At 42.6% G+C, this 20,993-nt stretch overlaps 1 protein-coding gene across 7 annotated transcripts in view; it reads left to right on the plus strand.

The window, feature by feature from the left end:
* MGA (MAX dimerization protein MGA) overlaps positions 1 to 20,993 on the plus strand; it is a 242,418-nt gene that overhangs the window by 72,121 nt on the left and 149,304 nt on the right. For 6 of the 7 annotated variants that reach the window (XM_073586415.1, XM_073586424.1, XM_073586433.1 and 3 more), the window contains exons 3-6: positions 8,683 to 9,502; positions 16,071 to 16,158; positions 18,655 to 18,750; positions 19,487 to 19,612. In XM_073586415.1, the coding sequence (XP_073442516.1) occupies positions 8,683 to 9,502; positions 16,071 to 16,158; positions 18,655 to 18,750; positions 19,487 to 19,612 (1,130 nt within the window). The remainder of the gene's footprint in view (positions 1 to 8,682; positions 9,503 to 16,070; positions 16,159 to 18,654; positions 18,751 to 19,486; positions 19,613 to 20,993) is intronic. The other variant, XM_073586441.1, reaches the window with a different exon arrangement.

A 20,993-nucleotide genomic window follows, 5' to 3' on the forward strand; every position in this document is an offset into this window, starting at 1 on the left:
CCTGCTGCAGTGCCTGTGACAGATTGCTGATCTGTCACAGTGATCTGTGATGTGACAGATCAGCGATCTGTCACAGGACAGTGATGTCCCACCTGGGACTATTTAATAAAGTAAAAAAAAAAATAAAAAAAAGTGTAAAAATAATTAAAAAAAAAATCGTCAAATTAGAAAAAAAAAAAAAATATTCCCCCAATAAATCCATTTTTTGGAAATAATAAAAAAAACAAAACAATAAAAGTACACATATTAGGTATCGCCGCGTCCGTAACAACCCGCCCTATAAAACTGTCCTATTAGTTAACCCTTTTAGCGAACCCATTAAAAAATAAAAATAAAAAACGAAGCAAAAAATAATGATTTATTATCATACAGCCAAACAAAGTGTAATAACGCGCGATCAAAAAGACGCATATAAATATCCATGGTACCGCTGAAAACGTCATCTTGTCCCGCAAAAAACGAGCCGCCACACGGCATCATCAGCGAAAAAATAAAAAAGTTATAGCTCGCAGAATAAAGCGATGCAAAAATAATTATTTTTTATATAAAATAGTTTTCATTGCATAAAACCGACAAAAACATAAAAAAACGACCTAAATGAGGTATCGCTGTAACCGTACTGACCCGAAGAATAAAACCGCTTTATCAATTTTACCGCACGCGGAACGGTGTAAACGCACCCCCCCAAAAGAAATTCATGAAACGCTGGTTTTTGTTCATTCTGCGTCCCAAAAATAGGAATAAAAAGCGATCAAAAAATGTCACGTGCCCGAAAATGGTACCAATAAAAACGTCAACTCGTCCCGCAAAAAATAAGACCTCACATGACTCGGTGGGTCAAAATACGGAAAAATGATAGCTCTCAAAATGTGGTGATGCAAAAACTATTTTACAATAAAAAGCGTCTTTTAGCGTGCGACAGCCGCCAAACATAAAAACCGCCATAAATAGTAAATCAAACCCCCCGCTATCACCCCCTTAGGTAGGGAAAAATAATAAAATTAAAAAAAAAGTATTTATCTCCATTTTCCCGTTAGGGTAAGGCTGTGTGCACACGCTGCGGATTAGGTGCGGATTCATCCGCGCGGATTTTGTAAAATCCGCAGGTGAAACCGCAGGTCAAAAGACCTGCGGTTTTACCTGCGGATTGCTCTGCGGTTTTGTCCTGTGGTTTTTCATCTCAATAGAGGAGATGGCAAACCGCAGGAGAATCCGCAGAAAGAATTGACATGTCAATTCTTTCTGCGGATTGAAAACCGCAGATAATCCGCGCGGAAAATTCCGCACCGTCTGCACAGCGGTTTTTGATTCCCATAGGGAATCATGGTACTGTACACCGCAGCAGAAACTGCTGCGGGTCCGCAGCAGCCAAAACCGCTGCGGAACCGCAGCAAAATCCGCAGCGTGTGCACACAGCCTTAGGGTTAGGGCTAGGGTTAGGGCTCAGATTAGGGTTAGGGGTGTGTTGGGGTTAGGGTTGGAGTTATAATTGGGGGTTTCCACTGTTTGGGCACATCAGGGGCTCTCCAAATGCAACATGGCGTCTGATCTCAATTCCAGCGAATTCTGAGTTGAAAAAGTCAAATGGTGCTCCTTCCCTTCCAAGCTCTGCCATGCGCCCAAACAGTGTTTTACCCCCACATGTAGGGTATCAGCCTACTCAGGACAAATTGCAAAACAATTTTTGGGGTCCAATTTCTCCTGTTACCCTTAGGAAAATAAAAAATTGGGGGCAAAAATATCATTTTTGTGGAAAAAAATGATTGTTATTTTCACGTCCGAGTGTTATAAACTTCTGTGAAGCACTTGGGGTTCAAAGTGCTCACCACACATCTAGATAAGTTCCGTGGGGGGTCTAGTGTCCAAAATGGGGTCACTTGTGGGGAGTTTCAATAGTTTAGGTACATCAGGGGCTCTCCAAACGCACATGACACCCGCAGACCATTCCATCAAAGTCTGCATTCCAAAACGTCACTGCTTCCCTTCCGAGCCCTGATGTGTGTCCATACAGTAGTTTTCTCCCACATATGGGGTGTCAGCGTACTCAGGCCAAATTGGACAACAACTTTTGGGGGTCCAATTTCTCCTGTTACCCTTGGGAAAATGAAAAAATTGGGGACTAATTGATCATGTTTCTGGAAAAAATACGATTTTTTTATTTTCATGCCCTGGCATTATAAACTTCAGTGAAGCCCTTGGGGGTTCAAAGTGCTCACCTCACATCTAGATAAGTTCCTTAGTGGGTCTAGTTTTCAAAATGGTGTCATTTGTGGGGGGTTTCCACTGTTTAGGTACATTAGGGGCTCTCCAAAGGCAACATGACACCCGCAGACCATTCCATCAAAGTCTGCATTCCAAAACGTCACTACTTCCCTTCCGAGCCCCGACGTGTGCCCATACAGTAGTTTTCTCCCACATATGGGGTATCAGCATACTCAGGACAAATTGAACAACAACTTTTGGGGTCCAATTTCTCCTGGTACCCTTGGGAAAATAAAAAAATGGTGACTAAAAGATCATGTTTGTTGAAAAAATACGAATTTTTTATTTTCACGCCCGGGCGTTATAAACTTCTGTGAAGCACTGGGGGGTTCAAAGTGCTCACCACACATCTAGATAAGTTCCTTGGGGGGTCTAGTTTACAAAATGGTGTCATTTGTCGGGGGTTTCCACTGTTTAGGTACATTAGGGGCTCTCCAAAGGCAACATGACACCCGCAGACCATTCCATCAAAGTCTGCATTCCAAAACGTCACTACTTCCCTTCCGAGCCCCGACGTGTGCCCATACAGTAGTTTTCTCCCACATATGGGGTATCAGCGTACTCAGGACAAATTGGACAACACCTTTTGGGGTCCAATTTCTCCTGGTACCCTTGGGAAAATAAAAAAATGGTGACTAAAAATCATGTTTGTGGAAAAAATACGAATTTTTTATTTTCACGCCCGGGCGTTATAAACTTCTGTGAAGCACTGGGGGGTTCAAAGTTCTCACCACACATCTAGATAAGTTCCTTAGGGGGTCTAGTTTCCAAAATGGTGTCATTTGTGGGGGGTTTCCACTGTTTTGGTACATCAGGGGTTTTCCAAACGCGACATGGTGTCCGATCTCAATTCCAGCCAAAAACGTCAAATGGCGCTGCTTCCCTTCCGAGCTCTGCCATGCGCCCAAATAGTGGTTTACCCCCACATGTGGGGTATCAGCGTACTCAGGACAAATTGCACAATAACTTTTAGGGTCCTGTTACCCTTGGGAAAATAAAAATTGGGGTGAAAAGATCATTTTTGTGGAAAAAATATGATTTTTTAATTGTACCGCTGTACGTTATAAACTTCTGTAAAGCCCTTGTGGGTTCAAAGTTCTCACCACATATCTAGATAAGTTCCTTGGGGGGTCCAGTTTCCAAAATGGGGTCACTTGTAGGGGGTTTCCACTGTTTAGGTACATCAGGGACTCTCCAAACGTGACATGGCGTCCAATCTGAATTCCAGCCAATTTTGCATTGAAAAAGTCAAACGGCGCTCCTTCCATTCTGAGCTCTGCCATGCACCGAAACAGTGGTTCCCCCCCACATATCAGGTATCTGCGTACTCAGGACAAATTGCACAATAACTTTTGCAGTCCAATTTCTCCTGTTACCCTTGGTAAAATAAAAAAAATTGAACCTGAAGTATTTTTTTTATGAAAAAAAGTTAGATGTTCATTTTTTTTTAAATATTCAAAAAAATTCCTGTGACGCACCTAAAGGGTTAATAAACTTCTTGAATGTGGTTTTGAGCACTTTAAGGGGTGCAGTTTTTAGAATGGTCTCACTTTTGGGTATTTTCTATCATATAGACCCCTCAAAGTGGCTTCAAATGTGATGTGGTCCTAAAAATAAAATGGTGTTGTAAAAATGAGAAATCGCTGGTCAACTTTTAACCCTTATAACTTCCTAACAAAAAAAAATTTTGGTTCCAAAATTGTGCTGATGTAAAGTAAACATGTGGGAAATGTTAGATATCAAGTTTTTTGTGTGCCGTATCTCTGTGATTTAAGGGCATAAAAATTCAAAGTTGGAAAATTGCGAAATTTTCGCCAAATTTCCGTTTTTCTCACAAATAAACGCAAGTTATTTTACCACTAACATGAAGTACAATATGTCACGAGAAAACAATGTCAGATCAGAATCACCGGGATCCATGGAAGCGTTCCAGAGTTATGACCTCATAAAGGTACAGTGGTCAGAATTGTAAAAATTGGCCCGGTCATGAACGTGCAAACCACCCTTGGGGGTGAAGGGGTTAAAGCGAGCCAGGCATTGTCAGGTTGGTGCTGTTACACCGATTAAAATGATACCTGGGCTGGAGAAATCCATCTTGTGTTTCTTTTTTTAATCTGTGTTTGAATTTTTAAGTTAATGAGATGCTTCATGCCAGACAATTTATATATATTAGATATTTATTGTGTGTGTGCGTATATGTATATATAATATATATGTATTATATATTAGTGTGTGTGTGTGGCTATGTGGAGTGGACGTGGCTTGATACACACTCACTCACTCAATTTTATATATATATGGATGAGCGAACCTGAACTGTCAGGCTATGTGCACACGTCCGGAATTCCTGCATATTTTATGCGTTTTTGCCACGTTTTTTCTTCACGAAAACACATAAAATAAGCAAGCTATTGTATTCAATAGCATTCCGCACATGCTGTGCTAATGCTGCGTATTTTTCCGCGGCAAAAATGCATTGCGGAAATATACACAGCATGCTCATTCTTTGTGCGGAATCGCGGGAATTCCGCACACATAGGAATGCATTGTTCCACTTACTTTCCGCTTGTGGCTATGCCCACCATTCGCAAAGTAAGCGGAAAATGTGCGGATAGTACCCAGGGTCTGGAGGAGAGGAGATCCTCCAGGCTCTGGGTACCATATCCCTGGAAAAAATAGAATTAAAATAAAGACCGAGACCTCTACGTCATCACAGGTCATTGTCGCAAGGCATCGCTGGGAACGGTACTTGCCGGGAGCATCGCTGAGGCCTGGGAACGATGCTTGGGATGCCGGAAGGTGAGAATAACATGATTTTTTTATTTTTATTATTTTAAACTTTATATCTTTTTACTATTGATGCCGCATAGGCAGCCTCAATAGTAAAACACTATGTTTGAGGAGTGTGACCAACCCTGTCAATCAGTTTTCCAAGCGCTGCTACAGATCGCTTGGAAAACGTTAGCATTCTGCAAGCTAATTACGCTTGCAAAACGCTGGTTTATCGCTGGAACTACGCATGCGAAATTCTAGTGGAATTCCCGCGGAAATTTCCGTGGGAATTCCAGACGTGTGCACATAGCCTAAAATTCGGGGTTTGTACGTGACACCTTGTGTCCGGTGCTCAACTCCAAATACTGACTTCTCCTGGAAGTCCTTTTTACAGTTTGGAGAGTTGAGAGATTTTCCAGCTCCAAAGTTCGGCGGATCTCCATGATTTCCATGGGGTTCAAGTTTGGGTACAGCTCTGGTACGCGAAGTGAACTTTGGTGTAAAGTTCAGACGGACCCGACCTTCCACAGATCCGCTCATCCCATTATACAAAAATCTGCACCATTATGTTTCAACTATGATGTTCATCTCTTATTCAACCCCTGGCGAAAATTATGGAATCGTCGACCTTGGAGGATGTTCATTCAGTTGTTTAATTTTGTAGAAAAAAAAGCATATCACAGACATGGCACAAAACTAAAGTCATTTCAAATGGCAACTTTCTGGCTTTAAGAAACATTAAAAGAAATCAAGAACTAAAATTGTGGTAGTCAGTAATGGTTACTTTTTCAAACCAAGCATAGGGAAAAATTATGGAATCACTCAATTCTGAGGAAAAAATTATGGAATCACCCTGTAAATTTTCATTCCTAAAACTAACACCTGCATCAAATTAGATCTGCTAGTTAGTCTGCATTTAAAAATGTTAGGCGTCTGGTTCCTGCAGCGGCATGGCAGGAATCCAGAGCCTCACATTCTGCGGTCTCCCATTCTCCATCGACCGCAGAGGAGCTTGCTCAGCAGCCCCGTCGTTCCCGACGCTCTGCCCAGACCTGCTCTGTGGGTCTGGTTGTTGCTGCCACCTTTGGGCCAGCAATAGCAATGCAGGCTGCTCAGCTGCAAACCGCTCCAGAGGCTAAGTCCTTCTATCGCTCCACTGAGCATACTCACGAGACTATCTCCCATTGGAGATCAGGAGTCACATGCACAGGTCCTTCTCCAGATCTGTTTGGTCCATCTCAGGGATCTGGAAGCTTTCAGAAGGTCCTGGCTATAAAAGGTTTGCATGGTCGCTCGGCCATGCGCTAGTATATACTCTAGTTGCTAACTGTGTGAATGATGATGGATGTATGGACTTGTAAATTACTCATTAAGATTCCCCTTCCTCTGATATTACGAGTGTGTATAGGGAACTAGTGTTAGAGTCAGTGCCAGCCAGTGGCAAGCTACAGGCCACAATACTCATCCTCCACAGTGCTAGCGTCCGACAGTGCCCCTGCTGTCGGGCATTGTCATATAGCGGCAGTGTCTGTTGCCGCGCTGCAGTCTGCAGCTCTTCTTGGCGTCCGCAGTTGCGACGCCGCACACACGGTAGGTCTAGACGGACATGGACTCTGTGTCTTGGGCCAAATCCTGTGACCATATACCGTGCGTGCATTCCTCTGAGTCCTGTGACGTCAAAAGGCTCAGCTTTTGTGTTTAACACCTCGGCACCTCTGTGAAAGAACAGAGATCGCCCAGTGCACTCCGGGTGACGTTCAACCCACGTGTGTTATACCGCCATATAGTGCGTCTGCCATTACATAGCAGCAGTACAACATCTTCTGCACGGTGGACCCCGGGCGGCGAACGCACTTATTATTATTTATTATTTAGTGCGTTCTGCGTCCCTAACAAAAAAGGAGTGATCACACCCTGGAGAGCTGTTGCATCAAGTGGACTGACATGAATCATGGCTCCAACCCGATAGATGTCAATTGAAACAAAGGAGAGGATTATCAAACTCTTAAAGGGTAAATCATCACGCAATGTTGCAAAAGATATTGGTTGTTCACAGTCAACTGTTTCTAAAATCTGGACCAAATACAAACAACATGGGAAGGTTGTTAAAGGTAAACATACTGGTAGACCAAGGAAGACATCAAAGCGTCAAGACCGGAAACTTAAAGCAATATGTCTCCAAAACAGGAAATGTACAACAAAACAAATGAACGAATGGGAGGAAACTGGAGTCAACGTCTTTGACCGAACTGTAAGAAACCGCCTAAAGGAAATGGGATTTACATACAGAAAAGCTAAACGAAAGCCAGCATTAACACCTAAACAGAAAAAACAAGGTTACAATGGGCTAAGGAAAAGCAATCATGGACTGTGGATGACTCTATGAAAGTCCTATTCAGTGATGAATCGCGAATCTGCATTGGGCAAGGTGATGATGCTGGAACTTTTGTTTGGTGCCGTTCCAATGAGATTTATAAAGATGACTGCCTGAAGAGAACATGTAAATTTCCACAGTCATTGATGATATGGGGCTGCATGTCAGGTAAAGGCACTGGGGAGATGGCTGTCATTACATCTTCAATAAATGCACAAGTTTATGTTGATATTTTGGACACTTTTCTTATCCCATCAATTGAAAGGATGTTTGGGGATGATGAAATCATTTTTCAAGATGATAATGCATCCTGCCATAGAGCAAAAACTAAAACATTCCTTGAAAAGACACATAAGGTCAATGACACATAAGGTCAATGTCATGGCCAGCAAATAGTCCGGATCTCAATCCAATTGAAAATCTTTGGAAGTTGAAGAAAATGGTCCATGACAAGGCTCCAACCTGTAAAGCTGATCTGGCAACAGCAATCAGAGAAAGTTGGAGCCAGATTGATGAAGAGTACTGTTTGACACTCATTAATTCCATGCCTCAGAGACTGCAAGCTGGTATAAAAGCCAGAGGTGGTGCAACAAAATACTAGTGATGTGTTGGAGTGTTTTTTTTTTTTTTTTGTTTGTTTTTTTCATGATTCCATAATTTTTCCCTCAGAATTGAGTTACTCCATAATTTTTCCTCTATGCTTGGTCTAAAAAAAGTAACCATTACTGACTACCACATTTTTTGTTCTTGATTTCTTTTAGTGTTTCTTAAAGCCAGAATGTTGCCATTTGAAATGACTTTAGTTTTGTGCCATGTTTTTTTCTACAAAATTAAACAACTGAATTAACATCCTCCAAGGCTGGTGACTCCATAATTTTTGCCAGGGGTTGTAGAAAGGGTAAGGATTGCACTCACTGTTGGGTGCCTACGCCAGCACTGTTCACTTCTTTCTTTGCTTAAGTCGGAGACTTCCTCAACGTGTTCATAGGTCACCATTCATCCGAAAGTAAATTAAATTTGTCACGTCTTTGGCTATGTTGAGGAGCAAATAAATTCATTATTTATTTATTTTTTTATATATATACAAGAAGAATCAATGGCTGATTTCTGTGTGCTCATACTTTGGCATATGTCAGAGGTTTGCGCATCCAAAAAATATGAACAAAGCCTTAGCAATGAAATATCTGGTGGTTATCTTGACTCCTTTTATAAGTGTATAGATATGTCCGTTCTTTGCAGATTTAGATGTAATGTCTTTTACTTATGTCCTATAGGGATGATGAACCTGCCTCCTCGGTGACCGCTCCATCCGAACAAACACAGCAGCCAAGTGTCGTAATTAAAAAGGAACCCGAAGATAACTATGATTACAGTCAGACCGCAGCCATGGGAAGCGTAGCAGTAAAGCAAGAACCGTCTGATGCCGAAGTAACAGATGATTTCTCCAACAGTGAGGTTGATTATCCCATATTAGAGAAGCACTTTGCAAAATTCAAGGAAGATCCTTACCTGGATGGAAAGCATTCATTAAACAGCCCAGTTGGGTTTGCAAAAGATAAGATTTTTAAGCCTGACCCGGACAGTCCTCCTGTACTGCACATGGAGCCTTGTGCTGCTGATCAGAAAACTCTTGAGGCTCCTCATCTGCTAAAATCGGACTTGTCTGAGGAAGCACTACAAGACACGGACGTAGACAAATCCGCCATTTATAAAGAAAGCCCTGTTTTTCCAAGCCCGATTATAAAATCCGAGGTCGGAGATGACATCCCTATAAGAGAAAAAAGGAAAAGAATATGTAAAAAGAAGATTGATGAATTCTATGCGACCCTGCAAACTGCACTGAAAACCTCCCGTGGTCCAAAAAGGAAATTCCCTTTACTGCTCACTAAACCTTCAGTAACACCAACCCCAGGAAATGAGGGCACAGTGGCACCCGTAGCGAAAAAAAGAGGGAGGCCGCCCAAGCCTAAAATGTCTAAGGTAGGACGCCCTGCAAAAAAAGACAGTCCCATTGAAGCTCCACGATTGTTTCCAGATTTCAATCCAGACCTTGAAGATGTGGACGGAGTCTTATTTGTTGCTTTTTCTTCTAAGGTAAAATTTAAGAAAACTAGGTGCCAGATATTGTAGAGGTTCGCTAAGTAACATTTTTAACTCTTATGTTTCCTATTATAATGAGGGGACTACGGCTTTGTCGGCCTGTGCAGGTATCTTTGCTGTGTAAATCTTTGGTGTATTAGTTTTATATGCATTTCATGCCATTTTGTAGCAATTTAAGGGGAATTTATTACAATCCACCCTCCGAAGCTGTTAATTTGGTCATGCTGCTCTTTGAAAGAGAATGTCTTCTATGCCTTTTACTGATGTGATCTGTGGCTCAAAGACTGAAAATTTGCTGTTTTAATTCATATGTACATGAGGCTTGGAAGGAATCTGACAGCAGGTAATCTGAGACCAGTATATTCTAGGGGCAGAGATACTGATTCCAGGGATGTGTCGCTTAAGGTACTGTCACACTAAGCGATATCGCTATAACTTTTGTGACGTTATAGCGATATTGCTAGCGACATCGCTGTGTCTGATACTTACCTACGACCGGCTCCCCCGCTGGTTATCGCTGATCGCACGAGAACATCCAGGACTGTTTCTCGTCGTCAGCTTCCTGCTGGGCTTCCTGTGGACGTGGGCGGGAGGACGCAGGATCGCCTAGTGTGACAGGTAAGTAATGACCCCCGACCGCTGCTATGTCGCTGGTGAGATCTGCCTGTGTGGCAGCTCACTAGCGACCACTTAGCGATGTACCAGCGATCCTGACCGCGTCATATCGCTGGTCGGGATCGCTGGTACATCGCTAAGTGTGACAGTACCTTTACTCAGCAACTTGCTCTAATTACAATATAATCAGTGTTCTATCAGCAGGAGATTATCACTGCAGGACTAGGTGTCCTGACGAGCAGTCAAGCTTATCTGTGTAACCCCACCACTGATTGATGACTTTCTGTGTACAGTGTCAGCAAGCAGCCAATTGGTTGTGGGCAGGGTTATACAGAGGGCCACATTCCCAGCTCTACTAGATCTAGAGCAGAGAAAACTGGGATTCTATCAAAACTTCAGCAAGCAGTTCAGTTAGTGATACATTGCTGGAATCATGGTCTCAGCCCCTATGTCACGCTGCTCTCTGATTTCATAGCAAAAGCCTCCTGACAGTTTAAGTTAACTGGATGAGATCAGAGCACTTCCAAAGCCTCTACCTTTTTGACTATATTCCCTATCAAGCCCCACCTTCCTCTGTTTGACAGCTTAGTGGGTGTCTCATCAGGTGATAGCGCCTAGAGCACTTAAGCCTCATTTGCATACTAATTAAAACAGTGAGTTTTTATTTGTCAGTGTATAGGACCATATAAACAGTTTGGGGAGGTGAGGTTGATTCCTTCTGACAGATTCCCAGTAATCTGATCTCACGTCCTAGGAGTTCTGCATTAATTTTCCACTTATATAAATAACCTTACATGGGAAATGCAGCATGACTCCACCATGAGCTGCATCGTTTTTTCACTCTTACTTAGATTTTCTATGCAAATTGCTTTATTAGTCACACTTTTGTCCAAAAGTTGCATGGCCGTTAACAATAAGATAGCAAGTAGCAATGAGTTTTGTAATATTAGTGTCTAAGGGTTAAAGTTCCTCTTTGTGGCCAGAGACAAGGCATTGTAAGGAGACTTATAGGCCATGCAATTTAATTATGCAGGTATCCTCTTCAGAGAGGAAGAGGTCAGTATCTCTAGCGCCACCTGTTGGATGTTTCAGTCCTAAAAGACAATATCGTCCTTTTTTTTTTTAAAGGGCCTTGCCACATGACTTGGGATAGGAAGCCACACCGAACACTCCCATTTGTAGACCCGTGTTTTAGCCATCATCAGTGCGAAGAAGAACATCTGTTAGAGAGGTTTTTCACCCAGTCAGTTTAGTCGGATCTCCTATTTTGCACTGATGAGGGGCAAAATTCCCAAAAGGCAAGACCCTTTTAAAGGTATTAACTTGTAGGATTGCTACTTCCAATAGGTTTCGCTAGAGTTCCAGTTCTATTCTTCTCTGAAGAGGCAATTTGCATAATAGAGTAGATAACGTCTATACCTTTTATATACAGTCATATGTTAAAGTTTGGGCACCCATATTAATGTTAACCTTTTTTCTTTATAACAATTTTGGTTTTTGCAACAGCTATTTCAGTTTCATATATCTAATAACTGATGGACTCAGTTATATTTCTGGATTCAAATGAGGTTTATTGTACTAACAGAACCACATTTTAAAAAAGACATCAACAAACTGGAGCAAGTTCAGAAAAGAGCGACCAGAATGGTGACCGGTCTGCAAACCCTGTCTTATGAGGAAAGGTTGCAGGATTTGGGAATGTTTAGTTTGCAAAAGAGAAGACTGAGAGGAGACTTAATAGCTGTCTACAAATATCTAAAGGGCTGTCACATTGTAGAAGGATCAACTTTATTCTCATTTGCACAAGGAAAGACTAGAAGCAATGGGATTAAACTGAATGGGAGGAGACACAGATTAGATATTAGAAAAAACTTTTTGACAGAGTGATCAATGAGTGGAACAGGCTGCCACGAGAAGTGGTGAGTTCTCCTTCAATGGAAGTCTTCAAACAGAGGCTGGACAGACATCTGACTGGGATGATTTAGCGAATCCTGCTTTGAGCAGGTGGTTGGACCAGATGGCCCAGGAGGTCCCTTCCAACTCTATGATTCTAAAATGTGCAATCTGCATTTTAACAAAATTTGACCGGTGCAAAAGTATGGGCACCTCAACATAAAAGTGACATTAATATTTCGTAGATCCTCCTTTTGCAAAAATAACAGCCTCTAGTCGCTTCCTGTAGCTGTTAATGAGTTCCTGGATCCTGGATGAAGGTATTTGTGACCATTCCTGTTTACAGAACAATTCCAGTTCAGTTAAGTTTGATGGTCGCCGAGCATGGACAGCCCGCTTCAAATCATCCCACAGATGTTCAATGATATTCAGGTCTGGGGACTGGGATGGCCATTCCAGAACATTGTAATTGTTCCTCTGCATGAATGCCTGAGTAGATTTGGAGCAGTGTTTTGGATCATTGTCTTGCTGAAATATCCATCTCCTGCATAACTTCAACTTCGTCACTGATTCTTGCACATTATTGTCAAGAATCTGCTGATACTGAGTTGAATCCATGCAACCCTCAACTTTAACAAGATTCCCGGTGACGGCATTGGCCACACAGCCCCAAAGCATGATGGAACCTCCACCAAATTTCACTGTGGGTAGCAAGTGTTTTTCTTGGAATGCTGTGTTTTTTTAGCCTCCATGCATAACGCCTTTTTGTATGACCAAACAACTCACTCTTTGTTTCATCAGTCCACAGGACCTTCTTCCAAAAGTAACTGGCTTGTCCAAATGTGCTTTTGCAGACCTCAGGCGACTCTGTTTGTGGCGTGCTTGCAGAAACGGCTTCTTTCGCATCACTCTCCCATACAGCTTCTCCTTGTGCAAAGTGTGCTGTATTGTTGACCGATGCACAGTGACACCATCTGCAGCAAGATGATGCTGCAGGTCTTTGGAGGTGGTCTGTGGATTGTCCTTGACTGTTCTCACCATTCTTCTTCTCTGCCTTTCTGATATTTTTCTTGGCCTGCCACTTCTGGGCTTAACAAGAACTGTACCTGTGTTCTTCCATTTCCTTACTATTTTCCTCACAGTGGAAACTGACAGGTTAAATCTCTGAGAAAACTTTTTCTATCCTTCCCCTGAAAAGCTATGTTGAATAATATTTGTTTTCAGATCATTTGAGAGTTGTTTTGAGGAGCCCATGATGCCACTCTTCATAGGAGAATCAAATAGGAGAACTACTTGCAAGTGGCCACCTTAAATACCTTTTCTCATGATTTGATACACCTGGCTATGAAGTTCAAAGCTCAATGAGGTTACAAAACCAATTTAGTTATTCAGGAAGTCAGTAAAAAGTAGTTAGGAGTGTTCAAATCAAGAAAATGATAAGGGTGCCCATACTTTTGCATCGGTCAGATTTTGTTTAAATGCAGATTGCACATTTTCTGTTAGTACAATAAACCTCATTTGAATCCAGAAATATAACTGAGTCCATCAGTTATTAGATATATGAAACTGAAATAGCTGTTGCAAAAACCAAAATTGTTATAAAGAAAAAAGGTTAACATTAATAGGGGTGCCCAAACTTTAACATATGACTGTATCTGCTGCACCTTGGCCGTGTATCTTCATGGCAAACACTAAAACTGGAGACACACATAGCAACTTACCAGCGATCCCGACAACGATATCAACGTGTCAGGATCGCTGGTAAGTCGCTATGTGATCGCTGGTGAGCTGTCAAACAGACAGCTTCACCAGCGATTAGCACAGCGATGCCTAGCGCGCGGCATCGCTGTGTTCGTTAGCGCTGATGCCATGGATCCATGTAAAAAATAGAATTAAAATAAAAAATATTGTTATTCTCACCTTCCGACGTCCCGCGCAGCATTCCCGCCTCTCTCCACGCTCCGGTCCCAGTAATCCTTAGCGAGAATGACCACGATGACGTCCGTTCTCGCGGGATCACGAAGTCTTGCGGTCATTCTTGCAAAGGATTACTGGGATCGGGAGCATGGAGAGAGGCGGGAATGCTGCGCGGGACGTCGGAAGGTGAGAATAACAATATTTTTTATTTTACAGCTGATCGCTGGTCTCCCGCCTGTCACACGCAGCGATGCGTGCTGGCCAGCGGGAGATCAGTGCCGAAAATAGTGTCCAGAGGTTTCTTGCAGCGATACCGGCAGGGGGGCCGGTTGCTGATCGCTGTCACACACAGCGATCTCGCTGGTGAGATCGCTGTTGTGTCACAAAAGTTGTGACTCAGCAGCGATCTTGCTAGCGAGATCGCTATGTGTGACGGGGCCTTTATTGGGACTCCAGTGTATGTGACCCATCTGTTTTGCAGAGTTGAACAAAGCAACCTGCCCCAGACTAGTCATCCAAGATGCATACTCTCGACTTCAATGGAAAACATACATTACTGCAATAATGCAGTTTGACTGGTTCCTCTTAGTTTGGCCCAATAGGCATAGTAATTCAGTTGTCCTGATAAGATGATCCCTTTTTGCTTCCTGTACTTGACCTTGGAGATGTCTATTAGGCACTGGTGGTCTGTGGAGAATAAATTTAACTACAATTTCATTCTATTCTCAATGGGGGAATACGTTAGTCTAAGACTAGAACTGAAGTATGTTAAAGGGAATCTGTCAGCAGGTTTTACTATATAATATGACAGCAGCATGATGTAGGGGCAGAGACCCTGATTCCAGCAATGTGTCACTTAGTTTACTAGGTGCAGTAGTTGTTATACAATCACAGTTTTCTCTTCTACAGATCTAGCAGAGCTTGGAATGCTGAGCTGTGTATAACCCCAGCCACACCACGAGATTGGCAGCTTTCTGTATACAATTAGGGTATGTGCACACATTGCGGATTCATCCACGGATCCGCAGTGGATTTGGCACTGCGGATCCGCAGCAGTTTTCCAAGTAATGTATAGTACCATGTTATCCTATGGAAAACAAAAACCGCTGTGCATAGGCTGAGGAAAATTCCACGTGGAAACGCAGCTGTTTATTTTCCACAGCATATCATTTATTTGTGCGGAATATGCAGCGTTATTACATTTATTCCATTCTAGGAATCTGCAGGTGTAAAAACGCAGGACAAATCAGCAGGTAAAATGCGGGCATTTTGACCTACGGATTCTGCAGATTCTGCGCTGAAAAATCCGCAGACGAATCCGCAACAAGTGCACATACCCTTAGTGCTGGTGGCCTGGTTAGAGCAGGAGGCATGAAAAACCTAGTCGTGTAGTGATAATCTACTGCTCATAAAACACTGATTGTATTGAAACCGCAAAGCACAAAATAACAAAATCCTACTGATGGATTCCCTTTAACATAATCTATGACCTAATATGTCTAGATTTATTACTTGCATACAACCACATTTTTTTCATATAGACACTTCTTTTAAAGGAGTTGTCTGATTACAGACCACCTTTTATAAAATGCTGCCCATGGGGGAGATCAGCTGATTGACCCCCTCCCCCTGTCCTGCTAATGGGGGGCCCCCCAGCAAACATGGGAAGACCAATCCAGCCAGATGCATGACCGTCCTTGTAATCAAAGAATGGGGGCCGCTCATACAGGATAATAGAGGGGGATCCTGAGCTGGTGACCCTACATTTATGATGTAATAAAGCTTAAGGGCAGGGAATGTCTTTATGTATACTATATAAAGAATATGGACACCGGAGAACTGTGTAAATGCAGCTGGATGAATGACTAAAGTCGAAGCGCCATCTAGGCCCGCTCAATCGCGTCTTCCATGATTATGAAGCATCCACAGCAAATTTCTACATATAATATCATCCCATGTCTTATCATTCTCCCACCCTTCCCGTATAGTCCCAGTGACTCCACATTGGCCCTTACATCTGTTTGCCAAACTGCATGTCAGTTGCACCTCTAAAGTTATATATGATTATTTATCCAACCCCAAGACTGAAAAATTGTCCTGATTTTAGTAAAATAATGTTATCATGTGTTTTAATTAGGAAGCCCTTGATGTTCACACGGTGAGGAAGCCAATGGATACCGTACCTCCCAGTCTGTCATCTCTCGAAGCTTCTACAGAGCTAACAGGTAGACACAGAAGGGCTGAATGTATTCCAATATGGACTACGCTGACAACCTGTGACCAGTAGGAAACATATCTATTTCACTTCCCACCCATACACCGCCTCAACTCAATGGCCATTCTTTTCTTCTTTATGGATGGAACACGTTCCCAATATAGTCAATGGACTCGTTCACACGTTCGTATTTTATTACTGACAAATAAAATATGGCAGTTCTTTTTTTTTTTATCCAAGTCACAGATCAAACTTGACAATGTAAGTCAATGGGTCTGTGAAAAACTCAGACAGCACTCTGGATTTTCACTGACTAACTGCTAGGAGAAGCCTGAGAAACCTTCATTGTGTGTCCAAAATTATTTTGCATTCAATTAACCCCTTACTGCCATCGGACGGTATAGTACGTCTATGGCAGTATCCCCTGCTTTGTTCTGGGCTCTGGCGGTGAGCCCATCTCAAAGCCGGGACATGTCAGCTGTTTTGAACACCTGACATGTGCCCGCAATAGCCGCGTGCGGAATTGCGGGTCACCAGTGTGTCGGCATAACAACTCAAGGTCTCCTTGAGACCTCTATGGTTGTTGATGCCGGATTGATGTGAGTGCCATCCTGTGGTCGGTGCTCATAGCAATGCAGTAATTCTGCTACATAGAGGCGATCTGAGCATCGCCTCTATGTAGCAGAGGTGATCGAGTTGTCAGCTTCTAGTCTCCCATGGAGGCTATTGAAGTATGCCAAAAGTTAAAAAAAAAAAAAAAAAAAAAAATTTAAAATATGAAAAAAATTAAAAAAAAATAAGAGTTCAAATCACCCCCTTTTGCCCCATTCAAAATAAAACAATAAAAATAAAATCAAACATAAACATATTGGCCACGTTCAGAATTGCCCAATCTGTCAAAAGAAAAAAAAGGGATTAACCCGATCGCTAAACAGCATAGTGGGAAGAAAAATCAGTACGCCAGAATTACGTTTTTTTGGCTACCGCAACATTGCATTAAAATGCAATAACGGGCGATCAAAAGATCATATCTGTACAAAATTTTTGTCATTAAAAACGGCAGCTTGACTCACAAAAAATAAGCCCTCACCCAACCCAAGATCACAAAAAATGGAGACGCTACGGGTATCGGAAAATGGCGCAATTTTTTTTTTTGTTTAAGCAAACTTTGGAATTTTTTTTTCACCACTTAGATAAAAAAGAACCTAGACATGTTTGTTGTCTATGAACTCGTAATGACCTGGAGGTCAGTTTTAGCATTTAGTGAACCTAGCAAAAAAGCCAAACAAAAACAAGTGTGGGATTGCACTTTTTTTGCAGTTTCACCGCACTTGGAATTTTTTTTCCTGTTTTCTGTTACACGACATGGTAAAACCAATGGTGTCGTTCAAAAGTACAACTCGTCCCTCAAAAAAACAAGTCCTCTCATGGCCATATTGACAGAAAAATAAAAAAATTACCGCTTTGGAAAGAAGGGGAGCGAAAAACGAAAATGCAAAACCGAAAAAAGCTTCGGTCACGAAGAGGTTAAAGGTGTTGTCTGGAACTTTAACATTGAATACCTATCCTTAGACTAGGTCATTAATGTATGATTGGTGGTGGTGCGACTCTTGACACCTCCGCCAATCAACTGTTCCTGTTGTTGGCTGCCTCCAGAACTGCTCAGTTTTGGAGCTGCACAGATCCATCAGTGGAATAGTGGCTGCTGCTGGGTGCTGCCCATCTGCCCCCTGTTCATTTGAATAGGGGGGGGGCGGCAATACCCAGCTGTGGTCACTATACAGTTGACTAACCTGTGCAGCTCCACAACTGAGCAGTTCCGGTGGACACCAGGTACAGCTTAAGGACGGAGGTGCCAGGTGTCCCATGTCTGCCGATCAGACATTGATGACCCATCCTAAGGATAGGTCATCGATGTTAAAGTCCGGACAACCCCCTTAATTGCTGATGACAGACCACATGCTGATGAAAATCATCTGATACAGTGCCCTGATGGAAGTTTGTCCATTTTTTTTTGTTAGTAAATATTGCAAAGATGACTGTAATAGGATAAGCAAGTGTACTGATGGATCCAATACTGCGAAAGCCATGGAGCCCGGACTTGACCCTGATATAAGGATCTTAATCGTACTACCCGAAAGTACACCATTATCTTAATGCGAAATTGTGACCGGGGTCAGAATGGCACTAACCGGGCGGGAGGGGAGCCTACAACACTGTATGTCTGGATGCCTGTAGAGTCTGGGAATTTCATTATGATTCATTTTTGCGTGTGCTTCTGTTTCCTAGATAAGTCCTCTACTTACTGGATATATTTTTATTAGGAGAATATCCTGGACACCTTTATTACCGTCAGGATATTACATTGTCCATTTAACTTAACCTTATTATGTCCACGGGGAAGGCGTTGTTGCTGTGGGCGCACTATCCTCCATTCATAGGAAAATGGTTTCTTTGCTTATTCAGTTATTAGAAAAGAGTGACTTTAACTAATTTTTTTTTTCAGATGATATGAAGAAGATATTGAAGTTGGAAAGGCAATTGTTGATTCATTTGAAGACCATGAAGTATAGGCAGGTCATCCACCCGGCCCTACAACAGGGTAATAAGGCTGGTTGATTTCAAGGAGGTTTTCCTGGCTTATAATATTGATTATCTATTCTTAGGGAGCAGTCAGACAGCCATATGAATGAGACCCAGATCAGATAGCATCAGGAGAGAGTGCACAGGAGAACCGCCAGCCAGTCCATGCACTGCTGTCTGATTTATACAGCTGTCTGACTGCCCGCTTAGGATAAGTCGGTTCCACCGATCAGCTGCATGGTCATCAATGCCAGATTCAACAGGGTCCAACACTCTGCACCTTCATGAATTAGTTGAGTGGTCCAACACCTGGCACCGCCACGATCAGTGCAAGGTCAACAATACCAGATTAGTCTGGGTGCAATACTTATCAGTATTGGACTGGTTAGGGTACAAAACCTGACACACCCGCCAATGAGCTGTTATGTCATAAATCCTAGACTGGTTGTGGTCAAACATTTGGCACCCCCACTGATCAGCTGAAAGATCGTCAATACCAGATCGGTGTAGGGAGAGGGGTCTACACCCAACACCTATTTGCACCAGGGACTGGATGTAAACGGCCAACGGATCAGGACCGGCACAGCTCCATTCACTGTGTAGTGGTTGTTGCTGAGATCAACAGTTTAGCTTTTATGCAATTGAATATCCTAAAAATAGGTCATCAGTATCTTAAGTCTGGGCAACCCCTTTAAATTTGCTGTTTTTATTTGTTTTATTTTAATTACTTGACACAGTATTCCCTTAATGTGCAGTGGGATTAAAATTGAACATAGTGGACCCTGCCATGAGTATTGATCTGCGGTATCTAGGAGTGGAGCTTCCATTGCTTTGTATCACCAGTGATACGAAATACGATGATAATGGCCTCTGTGCGCAAGGTAAGTAATTCTTTCACCAAAGGAATTATGGGGGCAGAAAGGTCTATGACAGTAGCATGTAACAAAAAAATGGGGAATTGTGTGTGTGTGTTATCTAATATATAAAGCTGTATGTATGTCCAGGATTGGCATCCGCACCGGCGCAGCTACAGCCACAAAATTTGGCACAGTCACACGTCTGGACCCCGAGAGCGTCATAGGCTATGTCGTGAGGCGAAATTTTAACCCCGCGCGATCCAGTTCACCAAACAATTTTGCCCCTATCTACATAATGGGGGGAAAAAGTGAAAGGAAAAGTGTTGGAGGCAAATTGACAGCTGCCAGGTGTGAACAAGGGGGACTTAAAGAATGAGAGCGATGGCGCCAAACAGTATATACCGTACAGTTGCTAAGGTGGGGCCCTGACATGGGATACTCACCACACACGGGGATATGAACACACACACAAAATGCGTCACACACTACCACGTGCTTCAACACACATACCACCCTCAGCACACATTTCACCACACATACATCAACCTCGCCACATAAAAGTCGAAACACAAAAGTCGCCACTCAAAAGTCGCCACGCTGTCCAAGAGCTGTTTAAAAGATGAAAAATGAGCTGTGATTGGTTGCTATCAGCAACAGTTTTCTTTGTAGACAGTTGTGGTAACTGAGGCCTATTATTCTTATCATTTGTATGGTGTTGTCGTCTTTCTGTAAAGCTGGAAATATAACACAATTTATTACCGTGCCAACACAGACCACCCTCTGACACAGACTGCAGGGGGAGCCCAGTATCACACATAGGATTAGATACACGGCTCAGCAGGCAGTATCACACAGGATAGGATTAGATACACAGCTCAGAAGTCAGTATCACACAGGAGAGGATTAGATACAGCTCAGCAGTCCGTATCACACAGGATAGGATTAGATACATAGCTCAGCAGACAGTATCACACAGGAGAGGATTAGACACGGCTCAGCAGTCAGTATCACACAGGATAGGGTTAAATACACAGCTGAGCAGACTATCACATAGGATAGGATTAGATACACAGCTCAGCAGTCAGTATCACACAGGATAGGATTAGATACACAGCTCAGCAGTCAGTATCACACAGGATAGGATTAGATACGCAGCTCAGCAGACAGTATCACACAGGAGAGGATTAGATACGCATCTCAGCAGACAGTATCACACAGAATAGTATTAGATACACTGCTCAGCAGTCAGTATCACACAGGATAGGATTAGATGCATGGTTTTTATGTGCAGTATAATCATAATTTGTTATAACCAGGGCTGTGAAGTCGGTAAGCCAAACCTCCGACTCCTCAATTTCCCTTACACCGACTCCACGACTCCAACTCCCACATATATTGCTTATAT

This window comes from Dendrobates tinctorius, unplaced genomic scaffold (assembly GCF_039654945.1).
Source record: "Dendrobates tinctorius isolate UK_male_01 unplaced genomic scaffold, ASM3965494v1 ptg000010l, whole genome shotgun sequence".
Classification (NCBI taxonomy): domain Eukaryota; kingdom Metazoa; phylum Chordata; class Amphibia; order Anura; family Dendrobatidae; genus Dendrobates; species Dendrobates tinctorius.